Source organism: Alnus glutinosa, chromosome 12, assembly GCF_958979055.1.
Source record: "Alnus glutinosa chromosome 12, dhAlnGlut1.1, whole genome shotgun sequence".
In the NCBI taxonomy this organism is placed as follows: domain Eukaryota; kingdom Viridiplantae; phylum Streptophyta; class Magnoliopsida; order Fagales; family Betulaceae; genus Alnus; species Alnus glutinosa.
In genome coordinates this window covers 8,585,344-8,605,796 of record NC_084897.1, presented here as the reverse complement: position 1 = coordinate 8,605,796, position 20,453 = coordinate 8,585,344, and the positions used below count along the sequence as shown (strand labels likewise).

The window sequence follows — 20,453 nt, the reverse complement described above, 5'->3', positions numbered from 1 at the left end:
TATGCTATGAGCTTCTTTTTGCTATCTGATAAATTTTGTCATAAATTGGATATGGTTTTCAAAAATTTCTAGTGGGGTTTTCCTAGGGATGAATCCCGTAACTTATTTGTTAAATCCTGAAGCTCTTTATGCTTACCCAAGGATCAAGGTAGTTTGGGTTTTCGGCTTATGAAGAACATTAATTTATCTCTCATCACGAAACTGGGTTGGAAGCTTTTCTTTGATCATGATAGTCTTTGGGTCTGTCTCTTCAACAGGAAGTATGTCAAGTATGGTAATCTTTTAACTTGTCCCCTGACATTTGGTCCTTTTATTTGGAATGGTATTAAAGCTATTGTTCCCCTCTTAACTTTGGGTGCTTGCTTTATTCCTCATTTTTTCAGTCACTTATCTGTTTGGTTTTCTCCTTGGATCCCAACCTTATCCAACTTCAAGCCTATTGCTCGTGATCCTTCTTTTTCTAATCATTACCCTTTGTCAGTAGCGGATCTCATTTGTCCTTTAACTCATAGTTGGAATATGAATACACTTCATTTTCTATTTAATCCAGCTATTGTCTTGGAAATTTTGAATATCCGAATTCGTGATAGTATTGATTCTCTTCTTTGGACTCCTTCTTCATCGAGTGTTTTTACTACGAAATCTGCTCATCACCTTCTCACCTCAGATTGTCATTCCACCATTTCACCTCTCCCTCATGCTACCTGAAAAGCACTTTGGAAACTTAAACTGAATCATCAGCTGTGTTTGTTTCTTTGGAAAATGGTTTGGAATATCATTCCTTCTAAGAGTCGTATTTCTTTTTCCATTCCCTCTTCTCCATTAGATATTTCTTGCTCTCTTTGTTCTTTTCCTACTGATTCTCTGTTACATTTATTTTTTACTTGTCCAATTGCTCAGGTGGTTTGGAGGAATTCTTTTTGGCATTTGGATAGTCTTGCTCTTTGTATTAACTCTATGGCTAATTGGTTGTATATAATTATGCATCCGGGTACCATTGGGATTCCAAATTCAGGTTCTCATCTGTTTCAGATTTTTGCTTCTGTTGCTTGTGATCAAATTTGGTTTGTCAGAAATAAAGCTATCCATGAAGATTTGATTCCAAATGCTTTAGATATCTCTGCTCGTATTATTAACAGGATTGCTAAGAACCATCATTTAGCCTAGAACAATAAACTTGTTCCCCATCTAGCTGTTTGGAAAGCTCCTATTCTGCCTTTTTACAAGATTAAATTACAATACAGCTATTTGCCCATCTTTTTCGGCTTAAGTTGCGATTTGTCGTGATTCTACAGGTTCTATTATTCAGTGCTGTACTATTATTAGTCCGCCATGTTTAGCTATTTTCGGTGAGGCTACTGCAGCTTTATTGGTAGCTCGTATAGCTCTATCTTTGAATCTGTCTTCTGTTATTTTAGAAGGTGATTCATTGATTGTGACATTGACACTTAATCATCCTGATATCACGCAAGATTGGAGAATTTTGTCTACTATCTCCTGTATTCTATCTACCATTCCTCACACTACTAGCTGGTCAGCTAGTTATGTCAATCAAAATACAAACTTCTGTGTCCACCATGTGGCAAATTGGGCCGCAACTAAATTCTCATCTAGCTGCATTTCCACTTGTACTTTTACTTCTATTCCTTTCCTCCCTGTTTTGGAAAGGAAATTTCTTCTTCTTTTTTTGTTCCTTAATTTTGTCTATCCCTCAATCCCTCTGTTGCACTTAAAAAAAAATATATCTTTAACATTTCCGATACTTGGACTAAAATATATAACAGGTGAGCTAGCTTCCAGGATTTTCCTCCTAGCTAGCTTTTTGTCAGGGAGAAAAGATGAACAGAAAAGTCTCGAGGCGTGCTGCTAAAAAAATTTGTAATGTGTCCTGTTACACATAGGCTTGCATATGGGACCCGTTAACGCACTCAAGATTTAAAAGAATATTCCCACACCATTCCCCACTTGTATAAAGGGCATAGCAGTCTATCACAACTTCCATCATCAAGCTGCACACCCTCTATCAATCCTCCATTACAACCACCACATTTCTCTGAGTGATCTACTACTACAACTACCTTCAAACTTTGGCACACGCGCGCATGGGAAACGCCGACCCTGTGTACCCTTCAAGCGTGGAGTGCGCGCACCGCGTAGCAATTCCTCCCCCGCAACCGTTTGTGAAGTCACTGAAGAACGCTCTCAAAGAGACTTTCTTCCCCGATGACCCGCTAAGGCAGTTCAAGAACCAGCCACCATCAAGAAAACTGATTCTCGGCCTGAACTACTTTTTGCCAATCCTCGAATGGGCGCCTCGCTATACGTTAGACTTCTTGAAATCTGACCTTATTGCTGGGATCACTATCGCTAGCTTGGCAATCCCTCAGGGGATTAGTTATGCAAAGCTAGCCAACTTGCCTCCAATTCTTGGCCTATGTGAGAGTGCTTTTACAACTTTGTGTCCACACGAAAGCATTAGTTACGAGTAATTTTTTTTTTAAAATCGGTTTTGGTGATTGTTTAAATATAATGCAGATTCGAGCTTCGTTCCACCATTGGTTTATGCTATTATGGGCAGCTCCAGAGATTTGGCTGTGGGGACTGTTGCTGTTGCATCACTTCTCACGGCTTCAATGTTGGGGAAAGAAGTTAATGCTTATGAAAATCCTAAGCTCTATCTTCACCTTGCTTTCACAGCAACATTCTTCGCCGGAGTTTTTCAGGCTTGTTTAGGCTTATTGAGGTTAGCATTGAACAACTCATCAGAGAAAAAAAAAAAAAACGTTCATAATAGCATAAGAAAGTTCCTTCTTTTTCTTACCTATCTTTCTGGTTTGGTAAGAATATATATGAGCAAATAAGTTAAAGATCATATATGATCAGAAAGAACAATAATACATAAAAGGCACGTAGCTTTTTTGTTAAGTATATATATAATAGGCACTTAAATTGGCAAGAAAGAGTTAACTAAAACATTTTTATACTTGTTCATAGTCTCTCTCTACTAGAATTCTTCTCTTTTCTTATTCGATCTCTGAATAATTAATTTAATCCGATTCTCTCTTATGTGGTCACGGATTTATGTATATTTTTTCTTTTAACCACGATCCATAAACACCTAGAATTATTTGTCTGTTGTTAGTTTTATAGTTTAGTTTAGTTAATTATATTTTGTGTTGAGAATTTGTTCATTTTCTTAAAAATCATGTTATACTTGACTACAGGCTAGGGTTTATCGTGGATTTTCTATCACATGCAACCATAGTAGGGTTCATGGCAGGAGCAGCCACTGTGGTGTGCCTGCAACAGCTAAAAGGGATCCTTGGCCTTGAACATTTCACCCATGGGACAGATCTTGTGTCAGTGATGCGTTCTGTCTTTAGCCAAACACATGAGGTACGTAACTATCCTCTTCTTAATCTTGCCCTAGTTTAACCATTTATTTAACAAAAATAACTCCAATCTATTTTAACCAATATATATATATATATCTGTCTGTCGCTAATAAAAAATTATCCCACTTGATATATATGTAAATATGGTTGAAAATTTTCAAACGGGAATTGAAATTTTACAATAACAGAAAAAGAAGATGATTATAGGTATATGGTCACATTAGTGTAATTGGCTAATTTCTCCGATTTGTTTGTATTTTTTTTTTTTTTATTTATTTAAGATATATATATATACACCCTAACCTACTAAAATGGATTCACTCTCTGCTCTAAGAATTTTGTTTTCTCTTATTATCTAATCTAATGATTGGTGTATATCACAGTGGAGGTGGGAAAGTGGCGTGCTGGGATGTTGTTTCCTTTTTTTTCTTATCAGCACCAGACACTTCGTAAGTGAATCTAACCCATATTTTCATGTTCGAAAATTTCCTTCTTCTTTTTAAATTTTTTTTTTCTTCTTTTGAGATGCTTATTCTTTATATTAATTAGTCATGTCAGAAAAGTCTTACCAATATATACCACTATAAACTAAATAAATCACGACACATGAAATTAAGGGAAAATGGTATATTCAGGAAGAGGCCGTCACTAGCAGATTTTCTAATAAAAATTGCTTCACTTTTTGGGCTGCTGTCCTGAATTCTCTCAATAAGCATCTACCTTTTCTTCTTTCTTTTTATTATCATTATAGGTCCGAAGCAACTTCCATGCATCTTTCCTTTATATATATATATATATATTAAATTTGTTCTTGTTATGTGTGAAGAGTCTTAATTCAAACCTAATTAACCTGCTCCCACTCCAAATTAAGTTATGCAAACTTAATTTCAAAGATGATCGAGTACTTGGCTTCAGCTGATCACCAATGAAAATAATACTTGTAATATATATTATAAGGCAGATGGAAAAATAAGTAAGCATCATTTCCCCGGCCCCATTTCGGAGAAAATCCCTCGAGTCAAATGTCGAAAGCAGGAAAATAACCATACCTTTTTTCATTTTGTCCATCCCTTATCCCCCCACTCTTAGATTCTATTCATACGTGACTGTACAACTAGAAATGCTTAGGTCACATGGATAACACGTGAGTGAACGTATATAAAGACATACTTATAAAATATTCAGATATTGTTTTTACGATTAGATTTCAGACAAAATAATTTATTAATTGGTGATGCATAACATGCAGAGCAAGAGAAGGCCAAGGTTCTTTTGGATATCAGCGATGGCGCCTTTGACATCAGTCATCTTGGGAAGCCTTCTAGTTTATCTCACCCATGCTGAGAAACACGGTGTTCAAGTGGTGAGAACCCCGAGACATGCTTTCTACTCTCTCTCTCTCTCTCTCCCCGAGACATGCTTTCTACTATCTCTCTCTCTCTCTCTGTGGCTAAATCACACACTGCAATGCTGACATGCTGCTGCAAGACAGTCCAATAGAGCATCAGGTTGGACCACAACAAGTGTGATTAGGCCTTCGTTGTTTTTTTTTTTTAATAAACAAGATTAGAAATGCATTAATTAAAACAAGAGAACAAGACGCCTACAGCAAGCAAGAAACGATGGATTATCCCATCAATAAAAATAGGAAAGAAAAACAACAAGAACTATAATGGGGCCGCTTTTGTTTGGCTCAATATAGAAAGGCCTGTTTATCATATTTTCTTAATATTTAAAATTATTAATATTAAGAAAATTTATTTTTTGAAATTATGATTTGACTGTTTAGAAAATTTGAGATAAAATTAGAAAAAATCTTAGTAGAATATAACTTGAATTCTAAAAAAACAACCGAAACATGTTTTTAAAAAATAATAAAATATATATATATATATATATATATATATATATATAAAATGTTAGCCAAACATGCCCTAAACTCTTTGGTTAGAAAAATTGAGGATTTTAAAACAGATAAGATTTTGGATTAAATTGCTTGAAGATTAACCATCAGGCAAAATTTAGCTTAATCACCGTAATAAGGATTGCATTGATAATTAATAGTGTCTCAATTTGAACCACTGAAAAATAAATAAATAAATAAAATTATGTCGGTGTCTGTTAAAAGAGGTGCCCAATCCAAGTAATTGTTCTAGCGGTATTGTCGTCTATAACTACCAAACGATGGGCCCCGCCAATAACATCGCTTTCGGACATTCTGAGTGGGTCCCATTAATTCCCGTGCTTTGCCCAATCCCCATGATGACCAGTTCTGATTGGCCAGTCATCCCTGTTTTTTTGTAATTTTGTTTGTAGAGGAATTGTTTTCTGGTGTGTTGTGTGAATGCTGAAGAGGTCTGATATGATGCGTGCAACTCTATACTTGTTCAGATAGGACACTTGAAGCAGGGACTCAATCCACCGTCGTTTGGAGATCTAGTATTTGTCTCTCCTTATCTCACAATAGCTATTAAAACCGGCATCATCACTGGCGTCATAGCTCTCGCTGTAAGCATTCCTCTCATCAAAGTTAAATCAATTTAATTATTTCACTTATAAAAAAAAAAATTAATTAGTTCGAATTCCTTCTTCTTCTTCTTCTTCTTCTTCTTTTTTTTTTTTTTTTTTTTTTTGTACTAAATTTATCATTCCATTCAGTTTTATACAAATTTCGTCTATTCCAATTACAATTTTTTAAAAAAAAAAAATAAATTATAATTCTATAATTCTAGTAATTTAAAAAAAAAAGAAAAAAAAAAAAAGCGGGCGGCCGTCCTCATTGGTGAGAGGCAGCCCCTTTCTTTAATTTTTTAATTTATGAGATAAATTTTTTATAAATTTACATGAACTCCAATAGAAAAATAGACCGAATTTGATGTAATAATTAATTGATACAAAAGGCTAACCACAATGAGTCGTAAGATAATTTTTATATATACCTTGATTTGATGTAATTAAGCACAAACGCCAAGGATCAATTTAGTAATTTTTCCTTTAAATAAAAAAACTCATGGGACTAAAATTTAAATGCCTACTAAAATGATCAAAACAGAATGAAAAAGGCAAAAAATTTAGTAAAATGGTACATAAAAGTTAGATTTATATATGATTTTTTAATAACTGGTTACGAAATACTTTATTCTAATTAAGTTTGTTGTGGTTGATTATATAATGCTGATGAAGAAGGGATCGATATTGTTGATGTTTCTGCGCAGGAAGGGATAGCTGTAGGGAGAAGCTTTGCCATGTTCAAGAATTACCATATTGATGGGAACAAAGAAATGATTGCTTTTGGAATGATGAACATTGCTGGTTCTTTCTCCTCTTGCTACCTTACTACAGGTATATATATATATATATATGAATAATGAATCTACATTGACAAATCTCCCATATATATATATATATATATATATATATATATTTCCGCTATATAATGACATATAATTTGTTTCAGGGCCATTTTCGCGATCAGCAGTAAATTACAATGCAGGATGCAAGACAGCAGTATCAAACATCGTTATGGCAATTGCTGTCATGTTTACGTTGTTATTCCTGACACCCTTGTTCCATTACACTCCTCTTGTGGTGCTGGCAGCCATAATCATATCCGCCATGCTCGGTCTCATTGACTATGAAGCCGCCATCCATCTCTGGAAGGTTGACAAATTCGACTTCATAGTGTGCATGAGTGCATACCTCGGCGTCGTTTTTGGCAGCGTCGAAATCGGCCTAGTCCTAGCGGTATATATCAACCCAAAATCCTCTCTCTTTAATTACTGATTTAACTGATCACAAATAATTAATTTAATTAATTAATGCAGGTTGCGATATCTTTGCTGAGGGTACTTGTGTTCATTGCCAGACCAAGGACCTTGGCTCTTGGAAACATTCCCAATTCCATGATTTACAGAAACGCTGAACAATACCCAAATGCCAACAATGTACCCGGAATTCTCATACTTGGAATTGATGCTCCCATTTATTTCGCCAATTCAAGCTATTTAAGAGAGAGGTAAACTGCGTACTAAATCTAATTACTAATCAAATACAAATAAGGCCTACTCGATCTTAACATAGAATCAATACTGCCTAAATTAATTACTCTTAAATCTAAATTAGTTACTTTTACTTTTACTTTTAAACCTAATTAATCAAAAGATCAAACTAAAACTCGATCAACTTATTGGCCAACAGTTAGTTTTCTCAGGTAATTAATTGATTTTTTAAGTATTGTATGTAGGATTGCAAGGTGGATTGATGAAGAGGAAGACAGAATAAAATGTTCAGGGGAAACCAGCTTACAGTATGTTATACTGGATATGAGTGGTACGTAAGCGATGTATTTATGAAAGTATTTCGTTTTTAAATGGCAATATTAATTAATTTCCAAAGCTGTAACTGATCTAACGTACATGCAAATTACTTTCGTTCACAGCTGTTGGTAACATTGATACGAGCGGAATTGGCATGCTTGAAGAGCTAAGGAAGAGTGTTGATAGAAGAGGGCTCAAGGTACGTACGTACGTACGTGAAACATGTCATTCTCTTGCTATTTTCTTATATATATATATATATTGATAGAGGAATGCTTCAATTTCTCACGTCCATTTACTTAATTAGCTTGTTTTGGCCAACCCTGGAGGCGAGGTGATGAAGAAGCTGAACAAATCCCAGTTGAACGAAAGCATAGGCCAAAATTGGATCTACTTGACAGTTGGAGAGGCTGTCGGAGCGTGCACCTACATGCTTCATACGTGCAAACCCAACCCCGGGAAAGATGAAGCACAGCCATGGAACAGCGTCTGAGCTACCTACGACTGATGAAGTAGAACCTCTGGAGTTACTTAATTTAATTCGTAATTAACTGATTTAGGCTCTACGTGTTGCATTTGCATTATGTATTATATGAGACGATCCAGTCTCATTACCTTCGATATTGATCACTTGGATGTAAATTTCCCCTTCCAACATTATATATGTAACTTGTATAATCTATATACGTATATGTAGCATGCATGAAATATTTCTAGTTGGCAGGACTTTTGGCCTAGGATAAACACTCTATAAGGTCCTTTCTTACAATAAACTCATGACCTGCAAGAAGACTTGTTGTCTAGTCGAGTACTGAATGTCTAAGTTCGTTTCATTTATTTTCTTAACCGAACTTGAGCTGCTTGTGTTCACAAACCGGTCAATTAACTTTCATTCCTTATATAAAGTAAATATTTTGATTGTTTATTTGTTTTCATAAATCCATATTAATCATTATTTAATTAACTATTTTTAAAATTTGTGATAACTTTTTTTCAAAATCTCATCACTCTATCCCTTCATAAGGGTTGCCTCTCTCTAAGGTTTTTCTCTCTACGAAACCCTTAGAGTTGAGAGTTTTTCGTCTCCTGCTGTTCACGACTGGGAGTTTTGAGGTTTTTCTTTTAGGTCTTGTGGTGTGTTTTCGAGTTTTCAATGTAGGATTTGATCGACAATCTTGGTGCTTCGGTCGAAACTTGGTATTACTATCATTGAAGATGACACTGCCGATCTTCGGTCGAAAAGTGGGCGGTGGCTCATCAAAAAGTTGCTGTCTGAACATAGGTGATGTGGTCTTTTGTTTACCAAAATATATCAATAATAATAATATTACCATTTCTGGAATGTAATTGACCAACATGCTAGTTGTACATAAAATCCATAAATTCTGGCATTCTTTCTAGGTTGCAGCACCAAGTAATAAAAAAAATTTAAAATTCAGAAAATATGGATAAATAAAAAGATTCACTGCTTTTGTGCTATAAATCTGTTCTTAAACTTATCTCTATTGAAAAATAAAAAGACTTCTAATTTAACCGTGTATGTGTGCAACGTGTAACAAAATATCAAAAGTGCGGAATTTAAATAAGACAGATATTTTGTTAATGAAGTGGAAACTCAATGAAGAGAAAAACCATTCCGGGGTAGCCAAACCCAGAAAATCCACTCTTAGATGACAAAGCTAGTACAAAGACAGTAACACTCACATACCCGATGTAACGATCGTATCTTGCACTTTGACACGTAACCCAACGTGAACGTCTCACAACCAAGTCTCCTACTTGAATGGGTCTTCTATGGATTCATTTACCTTAAGGCTCCTCCCTAAGATAGACTTCACACAAGGAAAGTAACCACACACCAGTAACCCTTAGAGAGCTAACAGATCTTCATAATGTCTACATAAACACCTTCTCTAAGTACAGAAGAATTCAACACTGAATTCATACAAATTACATACCTAAAGGCCTCTATTTATAGGCTACAAAATACCTAAATCGAGCCTGATATGATTTTCTCTAACCGACGTCCGGACCGTAGCTGAGAGCGTCCGGACTGTCAATTGTGCAACTGGCATTCCAAATTCGCTGATATTCTTTCCTGAATAGGGACACGTCCGGACGGTGTTGCCCTAGCGTCCGAACGGTTGCACTTCTGCTGCATGTAATTTCCATAATAAGAACTGAGCGTCCAGACAATGTAGACTGACGTCCGGACGGTTGCAGATGTCTTCCCAAATCTGTGTTTGGAAAGGAAATCCTTTTACTTTTCGAACACTGAATAGCGTCCGGACGTGTTGCAAAGACGTCTGAACAGATGCAACCTGGAATAGTTCGAAGCTTCTAGACACAGATGGGAGTCCGGACAGAAATATCTCGTCGTCCGAACAGATGTTGCTTGATAGAAGAGAGTCTGGACGATTGACAGGGACGTCCAAACGGATGCAAAGGATTCAACTTCTCTGTTTTGAAATCCACACAGAATCTTCTTGAAGCACATAACTGAAATGTAGATTCTGAATATAAACAGCATCCTTGATTAATAAACAACATTACATAGAAGTGATTTTGTCCAATAGAATGCAGCCAATCACAAACTAACAAACTCCCTCTTTGGCCATTTTAGGACAAAAATCACTTGACCTGTTTAATAATACAATCTCGGTCCAAATCAAAAAATACTCCCCATTTTTGTCTCAAATGGACAAAGGGTAAAACAGAGTAAGAGAAAAACCAGCAAATAAAATTACTCCTCCTTAATGTCTCATTAGAACAAGGGTAAACAGAGTAAATAAATTCCAAAGTTATAAAGTTTTACAAATAAAACAAGAATAGCAAAAAATAATGTCTCAAAATAAAAAACAACAAGACACCAAACAAAATCAATCCTCCTCAGCAAGAGTAGGATGATCCTCGTCGTCACGGGCCGGATGATGGTGCTAGAGACACTCCTGGATATCCAGCTGGCATTGCTCCACACGGAGGTTAATAGAATGAACCACCCGCTACATCGAACTCATACCTCCATGCAATGATTCTAGAGAAGCTAGAATCTAAGTCAAAACCGCATCAGACTGGGGAGGTGGAGGAGCAGTCTGTGAAGATGACGCAATAGCAGGCATCTCAACATGTATAGGAGGAGGCTAAGGAGCTTCATCTTGGCCTTCATGCCTCAGCTGGGCATTTGACCTCATCAGTGTCTGATTGCCGAGGGGATCCTGTATCTTCATCTTTGGCTCTCCAGAGATATTTATACCAGACTCAATGGTAATCTGCGAGATCAATGAGCCAAAAGGAAGTCCTGTAGTATTCTCATCTCGGGCCTCCAGCATAATATTGAGAATATGCTTGCATAAGCAGAATGGCAATCTCATAATGATGGCATACAAGAACTGAGCCCTCATCTGGATCAGATCACTCTTGCGAACAGTAGGCCAAAGATTATGCTGGGCAATCTTTACGAGCAGGCGGTGCGAGGAGAAAAAGCACCAATTCTTATATTTGTCGCTCGCTCTTCGCCTTGAGGAATAGCATGAAAGAACACCCTAAGATCCTCCAAAGAGGGAGCCTCCACAACCTCATTGAATGGACTGGCAGAAATCTAAAGTACTGGTACACCAATGATTCGGCTGATGACCTGTGGATCAATCTGAATCACATGCCCCTCAATAGAAGTCTGAAGGACAATGCCGCTATCCTCATCCTGCATAACCTCCAGATGAGTGTAGAACTCTGTGACCAGCCTAGTGAGCACAATGCAGGCACAATTGTAGAGGTAGCCCCAATTATATGTCTGAATGATCTCATAGATGACATCAAAGGGTGCTACCATCACATCAGCCTTGACGACATTCCTCTCTGGAATGACTGGCTCGTTTGCTATTCTGGCTCTGGAAGCTGCAATGCCTTCCTCTATCCTCTATCAGATTCTGTGCTGAAAGCTGCTGGCAGACATGATTATGCAAAAAATAACGAAAAAAATATTTGCCAAAAATAATACTAATGATATTAGATTCTGTTAGTCCAAAAAAAAAAAAAAATTCGGCATTACAACGACAGTAAAATGAACTTCCCAAAAATTACAAACAAGCAATAGATCCCAACACAATCCAAATAAATAATAGAGCAATTATTCCAAACACAACAGCAGAGAACATGCTTTAACATTTATCTCAAAATAAATTTCAGAATACTAAAAAGAGTAACAGTTAAATAAAACTGAAAATAATGCACAAGATGAAGCAAAATACTTGGAAAGGAGATAAAAGTGCACAAGAGGACAAAATAAGCCAAGAACTCGCGAGAAACCACGAGAATAAAGCACCAAAAAGACAAAAACTCAAGAAAAATTGAGTAAACAGTGAAGTGTGGTGCGGCGGCTAGGGTTGAAACGTGATACTTAAACAAGTAGGGTACTCATTCGAACGCATCACTAACCCATCCGGACGTGGGATGCCACATAAGCATACGACAGAACCGCGCGCGCCCAGACGAGTCACCTGACGATCCAGTTGTCTAAGCCACACCTGTCCGGACGTAAGAGGAGACCGTTCGGACGCTTCACACTTAAAAACAGAAACTAAAGGAAAATTTGCAAAAAAATTATTTTCCCTAAAGTAAGCTTCAGAACATGCATGTATAATCAACTGATATAGCACTCAGATAGCATTTCAAAAATATGTAGAGATATAATTGAGAGTTAAGAGTTCAATTAGCACAAAATTCCCTATAGATAGAAATATTAAATAGATTACTCAACTCATGCAATGTGTATGTGTGTAAAGACTTTCTCAATAAGGTATGAAGTTCACTGATATGACTTAAAGCAACTGAATTTTCTAAACAAGAAAGAAAATTAATGAAATAACAGTAAAAAGTCAAACCTTATTTTACTAGGGCCTAGCAACCCTCATCTAATACACTCCCCCTAAGATGCAAGCTTCAGAACATGCATGTATAATCAACTGATATAGCACTCAGATAGCATTTCAAAAATATGTAGAGATATAATTGAGAGTTAAGAGTTCAATTAGCACAAAATTCCCTATCGATAGAAATATTAAATAGATTACTCAACTCATGCAATGTGTGTGTGTGTGTGTGTGTGTGAAGACTTTCTCAATAAGATATGAAGTTCACTGATATAACTTAAAGCAACTGAATTTTCTAAACAAGAGAGAAAATTAATGAAATAACAGTAAAAAGTCAAACCTTATTTTACTAGGGCCTAGCAACCCTCATCTAATACACTCCCCCTAAGATGCAACACTTTTCTTTTACTTAGTCCTTTAGTGACCGTTTATTTCCGCAATGATATGATCACTAACTATTTATTTAGGGACAAGTTCAAAAACAGAATTATAGCACAATAAATAGTGGCTCTTTTTATTTATCCATATTTACTAATTTTTTGAATGCTTTTATCACTTCGTGCTGCAATTTAGAGAGAATGATAGAATTTTTAGATTATAGGTTCAACTAGTGAGTCAGTCAATTTGACCATCTTACAAAAAAATCTTTCTTATTAGAATTTTTAGAAGCAGTAAGTTAGAGAAAAAAATGTACCTTAGGGGAGCCTTGGATAGTGCACAAAATCATCGTATGAGAAAAGTAACTATCTAGCATTAAGATGCACATGAAAACTTGGCAGATAATAAACATAAACTCTCAATCATATATAAGCATAGCCAATTAATGCACAATGAACTGAGATATCAGGCAAAAACACATGCAATATCTGAAATGCCAAGAAAAATAAAATAAAATTTCTACGTCTTCTACCCCAATTTTTTTTTTTTTTTTTTTTTTTTTTTTTTTTTTTTTTTTTTTTTTTATAAAAACATGCTACAAAGGTTAATAGACAAACATAACTCTAGCATGTGGTAAGATCAAACCTGTCTTCAAAGAGAAGGGATCAAAATTACCAATACAGAAAAATTGTCGTCCGACGTGCTTTTTCTGTCATCCTCAAATAATACCTGCAAAATTTTCTCAAAAGCAACAAGAGAAATAGGGGGCAAATAACAATGGTTCCTAAATTGCAAGGCAAACAAAAGATATGACATGTAAAGAGAATGCAATGCAATCAAACCTGATGCTTTAGAATTAGGAACCAAATCCTAGGCATGTGTATCTTCACCAACTAAGTGAGTCCATTCCCCCTCAAGGGGTGAATGTCTGCCTCCTTTCTGACCCATGCCTACCTTCCTTGTGGTGGTTGTTGACAGAACTTCATTTGATGATCCATCCATATATTGAATCATTCTATGCATCCATATAGGCAGCTCCTTATAGAATTGATCATCCTCCATCTTCTGTGGCTTCTTCATAAATTGCCTTGATTTGTTGGTCTTGGGTTTGCTGATGAGTGCCAAATATTGTATATTTAAATCCCTTAATTTACATTAGTTAATTCTTTAGTTGTATCTTAATCTAATGTTTTGTGTTAGATTTGTGTTTTTAGAGTTTTGTAGGTTGCTAAAGGAAAACAACAGCTTTAAGGTGAAAAATGCAAAGCTTGGAAGAAAGTACACTTTGAGAAGACCTAGATGATGTGGTTATACTTAACCAGGTCAAGGAGAGGACTAAATTGAAATTTCTCTAATTGAAGTCAAAATCGGATTAGAATTTAGATTCTGCACATGTCATAGTATTTTCACCATAACTTTCCACTCAAGTATTGGATTAATGTGAAATCAGAAGCGTTGGAAAGCTAACTCAAAATACTACAAATCATTGTGAAATTGTATTTTCCTAGTTCAGAAGTCTGATATGACAAAAGTTCCCCACAATAAAAGACCGCAAATCTAGACGAATTTGGAATCATTTTCCTTCTTAGATTGAGTTTTATTTAAAAGGCTTGTTGCATATGTTAAATACAATCATCTCACAAAAGATGATTTATGTTTCATACTTTGATTTTATTTTTTATTTTGATTTGATAAGGGACTAGCAAAATGTAAGTTTGAGAGTATTTGATGAGTGCCAAATATTGTATATTTAAACTCATTAATTTACATTAGTTAATTCCTTAGTTGTATCTTAATCTAATGTTTTGTGTCAGATTTGTGTTTTGTAGGTTGCTAAAGGAAAACGGCAACTTTAAGGTGAAAAATGCAAATCTTGGAAGAAAGCACACTTTGAGAAGACCTAAATGATGTGGTTATGCTTAACCAAGTCAAGGAGATGACTAAATTGGAGTCAAAATTGGATTAGAATTTAGATTCTGCACATATCATAGTATTTTGGCCATAAATTTTCACTCAAGTATAGGATTAAGATGAAATTAGTGGTGTTGGAAAGCTGACTCAAAATAATACAAATCATTGTGAAATAGCATTTTCCTAGTTCGGACGTCTCATATGTCAAAAGTGCCCCGCAATAAAAGACCGCAAATCTAGACGAATTTGGAATCATTTTCCTTAGATTGAGTTTTTAGTCTCCTACTCAAACTAGAAGACTAACCTTCGATTTTTCTAGAAATTCTAGGGCTTCTAGGGTTTGTTTTCTCCCTATAAATTGATCTCTAAGCCTCAAGAGGAGGGGAAGCAAGAGACCAGAAGGCAAACTTCATATTTTTCTCTTTTTAGTTTAGTTTTTCTTTAGTTTAGGATTTATTTTTCATAGTCATGTGTAGCTAATTTTTCAACTAAGGTTGAGGATGAAGCGTCATCAATGAATAACAACAATACTTCCATGTAAGTTTTTATTGTCCGATTTTATTGGGTTTAATATTTCAATTGTTTTACTTCTTTTCAATGTGTGGAATGATTCTTGGATATCTTTTGTGATTCAATAATACATTTGATGATTTGGGATAATTTCACATAATTGATTGCTTGATTTTTATTTATAAAACAATTGGATATCCTTTGTGATTTATTCTACGGATACATTTGATGATTTGGTTTAAACTAGATATCTTTTGTGATCTGTGTAAAGAATGGATACATGGGATGTTTTGATTAACTGTTTGAAGCATAGTAAAACATACTTAAGATTTTAATTGTGAGAACTTCGGATTAATATTGATGAACATGGAGTATGTTGTTATGATTCGGTGAGTGTGGATTCCAAAACCTTAGTATTTTTCTTTTGTTTTATTTTATTAATGTTTTTCTTTTATTTATCAAAATCAAACTTTTTTTGGAACTAGGTTAGGATTCGATTAATTAGTCATAAATTTTGTTTTCAAAAACACAATTCCCTGTGGGATCAACCTCGCACTTGCAATCCATTAATTGCAAACGATTTGTGCACTTGTGAGTACAATTAAAATTCACACCATTTGCCATTCTGATTGGTAGGAACAAATCTATGTTGATGACACTGATACTGAGGAGCTTGACGCTGTGGGGCCTAGTGCCTTGGAACCGGATGCCATGGAGCCTAATACTTGGGAGCCTGATGCCGTGGAACCTGATGTTGGGCCAGAGGCCTAGTGCTGAAATTAGCTTGTCTTGGCACCTCTTTCTTGACCTTTGATCTCTGAGCTTTGAGAAGAGAACACTGGGGTCGAATGTGCCCGCTTAGGCCATAGTGGTGACATATAGGAGGTCTTCTAATAGTGGGGGGCTTCTGAGTGACCGGAATATCTCCACCAATTATGTCATTTCCTTTGTCCACGACTGTGAGTGGAGGTTCGGGAACGGTGGGCTTGACAAAAATAGTCCTAGAAGTAGAGGGAATGTCAGAGGAATGAGCTATATACCCAAGTTTGGTCTTGTCTGTTGGGTTCTTCTAGATTGACAGCATATGGGTCAGCTTCTCATCAGTGACCCTCTCTAACTATAGTTGTGTCTCCAGTAGCTTCTCCTCCAGATCCTGTATCTTGAGCAGCAACGAACTCTTCACAGTTTGTAAACTGTTCAACTCATGAATGTGCTGCTTGCGAGTTTCCCTCAACTTCTCGAACTCTACATAGAAGATTTTATAGGCCTCTTTGAGTTCTTCCCCATCTTCATCACTGTGCTCAGAGTAGTAAGAATCCTCCTCTTCTTCATGTGGAGCCATAAAGGCTAGAAACTGATCTTGAGCAGGAGTTTCTTCTTTTTCGGACTCATCACTGAGAGTCGCATTGTAAGCCTTCCATTTTCCTTTCTTGAGATTCCCATAATCAGCCTAGATATGCCCAAAGCCTGAGCATTCAAAACATTTGGGGCCTCTTGGGTCTTTCTTCTCAGCTTCTTCAGGTTTAGACTCTTTGGGGGCTTTCTTCAGTTTTTCAGAGAATTTCTTCTTGAATTTATCATTCTTCATCAATCTTCCGAAATTCTTGGCCAACATTGCCACTGCATCTTTTTCTTTCTTATAGTCCTCTTCAGATGAGACATTGGCTTTCTTTTTAGTTGCCTTGAGGGCAATACTCTTCCCCTTCTTTACTAGGGGCAGGGAAAGCTCATAGGTTTGAAGAGATCCCACCAACTCTTCAATCTTCATCTCTTCTAAGTCTGCTTTCTTCAATGGTAGTCCCCTGATTCTGAAACACACAGGCAAAGATCTTAGAATTTTACAGATGAGCTTTATATCCGAGACGGACTTCCCAAGACTCATCATTGATTTTCTTTACTAGGGGCAGGGAAAGCTCATAGGTTTGAAGAGATCCCACCAACTCTTCAATCTTCATCTCTTCTAAGTCTGCTTTCTTCAATGGTAGTCCCCTGATTCTGAAACACACAGGCAAAGATCTTAGAATTTTGCAGATGAGCTTTACATCTGAGACGGACTTCCCAAGACTCATCATTGAGTTCCTTAGGTCGCTCATCTTAGAATAAAACTCTCAGAATGTCTCATCTTCTAGCATCTTAATCTCTTCAAATCTAGAAATCAACATTTGAAGTTTAGCAGATTTAACAAGTTTGGTGCCTTCATATGTTGTTTCTAAGATTTGCCATGCTTCTTGAGCAGTTCCACAATTTGAAATTTTAGTAAATTCAGACGGTGAAAGAGCTTGACATAAAGCATGGAGGGCTTTGTCATTGGCAAGTCGTGCGTTCTTTTCAGTTACAAGCGCAATATTTGTATCCTCTGGCTCAGTCCAACCAGTTTCAATAGTTTTCCAACAATCAAATGGATTTTAAAAAGAACCGCATATGAGCTTTCCAATAGCCATAGTTCGTGCCATCAAAGGCAGGAACGGTCATAAGATTTTGAGACATGGTAAAATAAAATAGAAGTCAAAGGATAACACTCAAGAATTAAATTTAAATAGAGTGTACCAAGCTTTGATACCAATTGAAAAATAAAGAGACTTCTAATTTAGGCTCATCCCTAAATAGACTTCACACGAGCAAAGTAACCTCACACCGGCAACCCTTAGAGAGCTAGCAGATCTTCACAATGTCTGCCTAAACACCTTCTCTAAGTATAGAAGAATTCAACACTGAATTCATACAAATTACATGCCTAGAGGCCTCTATTTATAGGCTACACAAGACCTAAATCGAGTCTGATACGATTTTCTCTAAGCAGTGTTCGGACGGTAGCTGAGAGCGTCCGGACGGCCAACTATGCAACTGGCTTTCCAAATTCGCTGATATTCTTTCCTGAATAGGGCCACGTCCGGACGGTGTTGCCCTAGCGTCTGGACGGTTGCACTTCTGCTACACGTAATTTTCATAATAAGGACAGGGCATCCGGACGATTTCACATCTTTTGCATGTCTTGCCTTATCAAGGATAGCATCCGGACTGAATAACCACGTCGTCCAGACGGTTGCAACTGTCTTCCCATATCTGTGTTTGGAAACGAAATCCTTTTACTTGTTGAACACTGAATAGCGTCCAAACGTGTTGGTGAGATGTCCGAACAGATGCAACCTGGAACAGTTCGAAGCTTCTGGACATAGATAGGAGTCCAGACGGATGTTGCTTGACAAAAGAGCGTCCGAAGGGATGCAAAGGATTCAACTTCTCTGTCTTGAAATCTGCACAGAATCTTCTTGAAGCACATAACTGAAATGTAGACTCTGAATATAAACAGCATCCCTGATTAATAAGCAACATTACATAGAAGTGATTTTGTCCAATAAAATGCAGTCAATCGCAAATTAACACCTATAGAAACAGTCATTAACCAAATCATTGCGGAAATAGACGGTCACTAAAGGACTAAATGTTAGTTTGTAATTGGCTTCATTCTGTTGGACAAAATCATTTCTATGTAATGATGCTTTTAAACAGGGATTCTGCTATTCAGAGGTCTTCTAGAAGATTCTGCACAATCTACAAGTCAGAAAAATTGGATCCCTTGAAGCCGTCCGGACGACGTGATATACCGTCCGGATGACAAAATCTTTCCATCCAGACCTTCCTCTGTGTCAAGAAGCTTCAAACTGTTCCAGCTTGCATTAGTCTGGATTTTTCAACAGCATGTCCGGACGACACTCAGTGTTCGACCAGCTATGGGATTTCTTTCCAAAACACAGATATGGGAAAATCATTGCAACCGTCCGAACGATGTGGATTCCCGTCCGGACGCGCTCATCCATAAGGCAAGTTGCGCATTCAAAATTTCAGACGTTCGGACAACAGCCTTCATGGTCTAGACGCGCGAGCTACTTATATGGAAATTGCGTGCATCTAATCAACCGTCTGGATGACCATTCCCTTGGTCCGGACGAGCGAAGCCTTGATATGGAAATTGCGTGCAGCTGAAGTGCAATCGTCCAAACAACAAGGCGACACCGTCCGGACGCGGCTCAAAACAGGAAAGAATTTCAGTGAAATTTTGGGAAGCTAATCGCACAGTTGTCTGTTGGGGACGTTTTATGTCTACCGTCTGAACAGTGCCTAGGTTTTTCAAGCCAGACGCTCATTTGAATCTGCAACCTATAAATTGAGGTCCCTAGGCTTGAGAACTGGAAGAATTCGGTAATGAATTCCTTAGTGCTTAGAGAGTTATATTGTAGAGTCATTGTGCTGAGTTAGTCTCTCTTAAGCCGTTGCTGTGTGTGCTGTTGCTGCATTGATCTGAAGTCTATCTTAAGGGTTGGCCCTAAGGTAAAGGTTTTGATTGAAGACCACTTCAGGTAGGAGACCTGGTTGGGAGGCATTTGTGTTGGGTTACACGTTAGAGTGCAAGGTACGACCACTGCATCAGGGGTATGTGAGTACTACTACTTTGTAACTAATCTTGTCTTCTGAATAGTGGATATCCTGGGTTTGGCTGCCCCGGAGTGGTTTTTTTCTTAACTGAGTTTCCACTTCGTCAACAAAATATCTGTCTCCTTTAATTCCGCATTTTGATATTTTGTTGCACACATTTTTGCACACACTTGTTTATATTAGAAGTCATTTTAATTTTTCACTAAGTAAAAGGAAAGTACTACAGCTTAGGGGAAGTGTGTCAGATGAGAGTGGCTAGGCCCTAGTAACATAAGGTTTCACTTTTGACTGATGTATCATTAATTTTCTCTCTTGTTTAGAAAATTTAATTGCTTGAAATCATGTTAGTAAACTTCATACCTTATTGAGAAAGTTTTCACACACACACGCATTGCATGAGTTGATTAATCTATTTAAAATTTCTATTTGTAGGGAAATTTGTACTAATTGAATACTTAACTCTCAATTATATCTTTGCATATTTTTTATTTGCTATTTGACTGACTTATCAGTTATTTATACATGCGTTTTCAGCTTTTCAGTGTGAAGCGTCCGGACGAACTTGGCTTAGAGCCTGGACACATGCGATCCTGTCAATTGCTAGTCTGGCAAGTGGACCGTCCGGACGCATTGATAACACA

The 20,453-nt window shown here is 36.8% G+C and overlaps 1 protein-coding gene across 1 annotated transcript; it reads left to right on the top strand.

Moving 5' to 3' along the window:
• Window positions 1-1,986: 1,986 nt before the first annotated feature.
• Window positions 1,987-8,636, top strand: LOC133852346 (sulfate transporter 3.1-like). The gene is made up of 12 exons (XM_062289089.1): window positions 1,987-2,436; window positions 2,536-2,743; window positions 3,225-3,396; window positions 3,779-3,844; window positions 4,645-4,758; window positions 5,787-5,903; window positions 6,611-6,737; window positions 6,853-7,139; window positions 7,220-7,410; window positions 7,639-7,724; window positions 7,834-7,910; window positions 8,019-8,636. Exons 1-12 carry the CDS (start codon window positions 2,103-2,105, stop codon window positions 8,202-8,204), a joined length of 1,965 nt encoding a protein of 654 aa, XP_062145073.1. The 5' UTR covers window positions 1,987-2,102; the 3' UTR covers window positions 8,205-8,636.
• Window positions 8,637-20,453: the final 11,817 nt, after the last annotated feature.

Bases quoted from the DNA above. Each gene is read 5' to 3' on its own strand.
- LOC133852346 (XM_062289089.1), top strand. From the start codon at position 2,103: ATGGGAAACGCCGACCCTGTGTACCCTTCAAGCGTGGAGTGCGCGCAC. The intron at 3,845-4,644 runs GTAAGTGAATCT...CATAACATGCAG, and splicing joins TTATCAGCACCAGACACTTC to AGCAAGAGAAGGCCAAGGTT. The intron at 7,140-7,219 runs GTATATATCAAC...TAATTAATGCAG, and splicing joins AAATCGGCCTAGTCCTAGCG to GTTGCGATATCTTTGCTGAG.